Source organism: Ylistrum balloti, unplaced genomic scaffold, assembly GCF_031769215.1.
Source record: "Ylistrum balloti isolate Yb309-2 unplaced genomic scaffold, AGI_CSIRO_Ybal_v1 Utg370236, whole genome shotgun sequence".
Taxonomy (NCBI): domain Eukaryota; kingdom Metazoa; phylum Mollusca; class Bivalvia; order Pectinida; family Pectinidae; genus Ylistrum; species Ylistrum balloti.
Window position 1 is genome coordinate 512,809 of NW_026782193.1, and position 6,411 is coordinate 519,219.

General features: G+C 38.9%; 1 protein-coding gene across 1 annotated transcript in view; it reads left to right on the forward strand.

Moving 5' to 3' along the window:
* LOC132552090 (ADAMTS-like protein 1) overlaps positions 1-4,128 on the forward strand; it is a 43,880-nt gene extending 39,752 nt beyond the window's left edge. The window contains exons 14-16 of the mRNA XM_060216231.1: positions 95-286; positions 446-590; positions 1,496-4,128. Coding sequence (XP_060072214.1) covers positions 95-286; positions 446-590; positions 1,496-1,593 — 435 coding nt within the window. The 3' untranslated portion in view covers positions 1,594-4,128. The remainder of the gene's footprint in view (positions 1-94; positions 287-445; positions 591-1,495) is intronic.
* The last annotated feature ends 2,283 nt before the right edge of the window (positions 4,129-6,411 follow it).

Below are 6,411 nucleotides of genomic sequence, written 5' to 3' on the forward strand. Positions count from 1 at the left end.
ATCCGCTAGTATTTATTTAAACGTTATCGAGAAAACGTGTATGAAAGTGAAAACCAAACACGTTGGTTCACTCGTCTGACGCCAAATCTTACAGTGTCTACATTCAAAATGTACGAGAAACATGTTCTCCTTGATGGAGAGGACTGTGATGTGTGTTTCTGAAGAGGACGAGACGGTTCCCATCAATTCAACCTACTGTCAAGGACCAATGGCTGGGCCGCATCCGATCAGGGAGTGTATCAACGTTAACTGTACGGCAAGATGGAACACTTCCACGTGGTCAGACGTAAGCACATCTATATAGTCACGTGTTTTGTGGTAAAGGTTTCATGACGTCATCAGTTTTGTGATTGCGTATAGCTGTAGTTTTGATTTATAGACTTGGTACAATTCTATCTTATTTATATTCTTGGATTATAAACATTATTTTCCCCGTTGATTTCAGTGTATGGGAGAGTGTGGTGAAAAGGGATTCCGAGCCAGGATGTTGAACTGCATATGGTCTAATTCTGGTCTCCCAGCTATGCGTCATTGTGAAGGCATCCGTCGACCCAGGACGAGAAAGTCGTGTATTAAGAAGTGTTCTAAAGGTAAGGAATCATGGTTGTTCACTGTACTACCGTTGTGTCACTGTAAATGTACCTCAGCTTTGTCACTGTGTATCAGGTTTCTACTTCCGTTTGGTCACTGTGTATTTTTGTATCTTATATCTGTACTTTCGTTGCTTTGTAGCTTAGTAGCTTAGTACTTCCGTTACTTTTTTTTACTTCCGTTGCTGTTTCCTTTAAAGTTCTTTTAACCTGTATCATTGTAGTTCCGTTATTGCGTTTCTCTGTTATCTCTTTTCTCTGTTTCTTTGCATTTCCGTTACCTCGTATTTTCATTCTTTTGTTACTGACTCTCTATCAACTTTCGTTACTTAGTATCTCTGTATTAGCTCCGTTACTGCGTGTCTCTGTACTTCCTTTAGTCCTTTAGTGTATTTCTATGTACTTTCGTAACTATGTATCTATTTTTGTACTTTCATTACTACTCACTATGTGATTCCGTTGCTGTCAAACTTTGTACACCTGTTACCATTCGTCAGTGTTCTTCTGTTACTTACGTTTCTGTGTACTTACGTTTGATTGATGTGACCAGTGCTTCCGTTACTTTGTATTGATATACTTCCGTTTCCGTCTCACTACTTTCGTAACTGTGTATCTATTTGTTTCTGTAACATCATTGTGTGTAAGTACTTCCGCCACTGTGTGTAAGAACTTCCGCCACTTTGTATAAGTACTTCCGCCACTGCATGTAAGTACTTCCGCCACTGTGCGTAAGTTCTTCTGCCACTCTGTGAAAGTACTTACGCCACCGTATGTAAGTACTTCCGCCACAGTGTGTCTGTACTTCCGTTTACTCGACCTTGTCTCTGTACTTTTGTTACATCTGAATGAAATGTTGTAGTGTTTTCTCGTTAGTAATTAATGACGTCACATTTTTTACGTTTCAGTGTGTACTGACGAATCTGACTACTGTAGTATAGTGAAGATCATGCGACTGTGTGGCAGCGGAACTTTCCGGACAAGGTGCTGCAAGACTTGCTCATAACCTAACATTCTGTTTTCTTGTCATCTCTATTGTTACTGAATATTTTATCCAAACGACGCGACAAAATTGTCAGTTTAATAATTGTCATATTTTGGTAAACAGTAGTCATTTTACGAGTTTCGAAGTTAATATTTTATTTCATTCCGTATTGTTTAAAAGAGAAATATTTATTTAAGGGGTTTTACTTGACCAGGTTTTACATCATAACGTAATAAAATATATATAGGAGGGCTTTATGATCATACCTGATGACGTTTGATCTATTTTTGTAAGCTGAAACGAACTGATGTATATACAATGGTGTATAATGAGTGATGAGTATTTATCTTTATAAAACTATATGTACTGATAGTCATTATAGATGCAAAATATTCACTCAGCTTCAACAGGAACCGGATATAACAAGGATAAGAATGAAATATAAGGTATGCGAGAAAATCTTTATTTTGCTGGGATTGGTAATATTGTTGTAAATTTTGCGCCATTTATTAAGTTTGGCTTAGCATCACCTTTATTCTCAGCATTTAACACATAAAGACCCACCTCAAAAAATAAAATATTGGTCTACGCCACAAAGCTGTTTGGAATTTTATATATGTACAGCTCAAATCTCCTTATTTCATAGGTCATAAAAATGAAGTTTAAAGGTCAAGGACGCGCCGGAAGATTATTTTCATATATGCAGGGTTTTACGATTGTGCGAGGTTAGAGGTTAGGTTTATGTAAGTGTCAATATGCTTATAAAGATTATTTCACAAGTTTCCAGCAGGGCATCCTAACACAGCTTAAACCTGCTACGATTCAAAAGGCTATGTCAAAGGTCACGTAGTCAGGTCTTCTCCAAACTCTGAATTTGAAAGCAATTTCGTAACAAAAACATTTTAGAATTCTTTAACATAGTTTGTCTGGATTCTACTGATAGGGTCAAGGTCAACACTGCGAACAATAAGATGTCGTTAGCGTCAATGACATGTAACAATGGGCGCGTTTCCTGTACATGGTACAGTTTTTCGGGGTTGTCAGAACCCAGAGGTGATTTCACAAACAATTGTATGAAGCAATTTTCCATCATAAAATTTATATTTGAAAGTACTTATTTGTACTTTTGTGTCAGTGTACCATTGTTTGTAATGTAATAATGTATTTTATTTATCTCATGTTATAAATATCTTTATCTCTCACAACGGATAGAATATATATCTTTATCTCTCACAACGGATAGAATATATATCTTTATCTCTCACAACGGATAGAATATATATCTTTATCTCTCACAACGGATAGATATGACATCAAACTAGCTAAATTATGGTGATTATTAATAGCTCTAAGTCTACCTGAATAACACAGCTTTGATTCGCGAAACCCATTTTAATTTCACATTTGTCAGCAATTTTGAACTAAATGCCGTTCCATTTTAATAATGTTGCATTAACTAAACAATACTTCGTCCGCGGTTATTTGATAAAAATCATTTGTTATCCAGGGAACCTTCCCATGTTGTGTTTTTCGCGTGTCACTAATGTAAGAACACCTAGACCGTTATTCATTGGTTACGCCAGTCAGAAATTAATTGGATCGTAAACATGTCATAATATTCTGTGGCAACAAGTTTACGTCACTTATGGATATGCTCAACTGATATATGACGTCATACGATGAGAATTACATGAAATGATCAGCAGCAGCAATGTCGGAGATTTTTTCCTTCAATTTTTTTTCTCTGCCAAAATTTTATGGTGTTACTGTCAGTTGACAGCTAGTCGTATCACAAATCGTATGCTTAAATTGTTCCACTACACGAACTCTGTGTATGGCGCGTTGTCGCCTGGAAATATATAAAGTTGGTCGATAAGATGACCGGAAAGTCGAGCACCTCGCTGTATTATTAAGCATCTATATTTCCCTGAACCCAATAGTGCATACTCATATCACAACAAATTTTGCTTGCTCTGTTGACACCAACATTTGGTCTATAATTCGTTCGCCGATCGTCATATCTTGTCTAATTACAACATGGGGTCCGTCACTGTTTCTATTATCACTGATAGCGCCCCCTACGAGACACTTCTCACTGACATTTCACTTGTCACATCTCATATCACTTTTCAAAATCTGCCACAGACGTGTCCTCTCCGCGCAATGAAACTTTTTAAATTTTGAGCGACCCAAAAGTGAAAATTTACATGCTTCTATAGTTTCTAAATTTATGACTGAGCTGTATGTAGGGCCTGGTACACTTAACGATATTTCGTGTTCTTCATCTGCGACCCGTGTTTATTAACTAAGCAGACGACAGCGTGACGTCACAAACTGCGGGTAATGTACATGACATGGGTGGTTTCAAAAATGAAATCGATCACGCAAGAGAGAAGGCCGCATCGACGTTTTTAAAGCATCGACAAAAATACGAAGATTTCCGTGATCATTTCTTTCACAATAATTTATAGATAGTGTATTCACATTTTCCAACAACACAGAGAAATTTTAAAACTCAATCACTTTTCGCGAACATGTCAGAATTACCGATTTGCATATCTCAATCAGTTTTAAAGGATCTCGCAAAACGAGGGAGATAAAACAGTAATCAGATTCGGATGTAAACGCTATTACCTTAATCTCGTGAGTTTAGCGTGATGTACACGGGGAAGACTACAGGTAAAGCCTGAAGACTGTATGTATACTTGATATGTTTTATTCTTGAACTTACATCGAAATAAATATTGTTTAAAGTTAATATTCAGGTTGTGTTTTGATATATTATTTTCTATGCAATACAGTTGACACACTAGTGATCGATGTACACAACTAACGCTGATCTTTTCTGACTTTTTTATTTCGCCTTTTGCCCACAAGTACACAGACTTGGAGCGGTAGTCGTTGATATTTAGAGTTAAAATCACTTTCGCTCTTCACATCCCCGGAACATGTCATGTCACACCCGGAATATTTCATGACACACCCCTGGAACATGTAATGCCACACCCCCGGAACATGTCATGTCATGGCATAACCCCGGAACATGTCATGGCAACAACCAACCCCCAACCCCCGGAACATGTCATGTCACACCCGGAACATTTCATGGCTAGTACCCGGAGCATGTCATGGCACACCCCCGGAACATGTCACGACACACCTCCGGAACATTTCATGGCGCACACACGGAACATGTCATGGCACACCCCCGGAAAATGTCATAGCTAGTACCCGGAGCATGTAATGACACTCCCGGGAACATGTCATGGCACTCCCCTGGAACATGTCATGGCACACCTCCGGAACATGTCATTGCACACCCCCGGAAAATGTCATGGCAACAACAAACCCCCAACCCCCGGAACATGTCATGTCACACCCGGAACATTTCATGGCTAGTACCCGAAGCATGTCATGGCACACCCCCGGAACATGTCATGATACACCCGCGGAACATGTCATAGCACCCCCCCGTTTAAATCACTTTCGCTCTTCACATTCCCGGAAAATGTCATGGCAACAACCAACCCCTAAACCCCCGGATCATGTCATGAAACCCACCGGAACATGTCATTGCACATCCCCACAACACACAGGTAAAAGGTTGATGAGTCATTAAGACATACCGCTGTATCGATGAGTCATTAAGACATACTGCTGTATCGCTGAATCATTAAGACGGACTGCTGTATCGATGAACCATTGAGACATACTGCTGTATCGATGAGTCATTAAGACATACTCCTTTATCGATGAGTCATTAAGACATACCGCTGTATCGATGACTCGTTAAGACATACTGCTGTATCCATGAGTCATTAAGACATACTGCTGTATCGCTGAATCATTAAGACGGACTGCTGTATCGATGAACCATTGAGACATACTGCTGTATCGATGAATCATTAAAACATACTGCTGTATCGATGAGTCATTAAGACATACCGCTGTATCGATGAGTCATTAAGACATACTGCTTTATCGATGAGTCATTAAGACATACTGCTGTATCGATGAGTCCTTAAGACATACTGCTGTATCGATGAGTCATTGAGACATACTGCTGTATCGATGAGTCATTAAGACATACTGCTGTATCGATGAGTCATTAAGACATACTGCTGTATCGATGAGTCATTAAGACATACTGCTGTATCGATGAGTCATTAAGACATACTGCTGTATCGCTGAGTCATTAAGACATACTGCTGTATCGATGAGTCATTAAGACATACTGCTGTATCGATGAGTCATTAAGACATACTCCTTTATCGATGAGTCATTAAGACATACCGCTGTATCGATGACTCGTTAAGACATACTGCTGTATCCATGAGTCATTAAGACATACTGCTGTATCGCTGAATCATTAAGACGGACTGCTGTATCGATGAATCATTAAGACATACCGCTTTATCGATGACTCGTTAAGACATACTGCTGTATCCATGAGTCATTAAGACATACTGCTGTATCGCTGAATCATTAAGACGGACTGCTGTATCGATGAATCATTAAGACATACCGCTTTATCGATGAGTCATTAAGACATACTGCTGTATCGATGAGTCATTAAGACATACTGCTGTATCGATGAGTCATTAAGACATACTGCTGTATCGCTGAGTCATTAAGACATACTGCTGTATCGATGAGTCATTAAGACATACTGCTGTATCGATGAGTCATTAAGACATACTCCTTTATCGATGAGTCATTAAGACATACCGCTGTATCGATGACTCGTTAAGACATACTGCTGTATCCATGAGTCATTAAGACATACTGCTGTATCGCTGAGTCATTAAGACATACTGCTGTATCGATGAGTCATTAAGA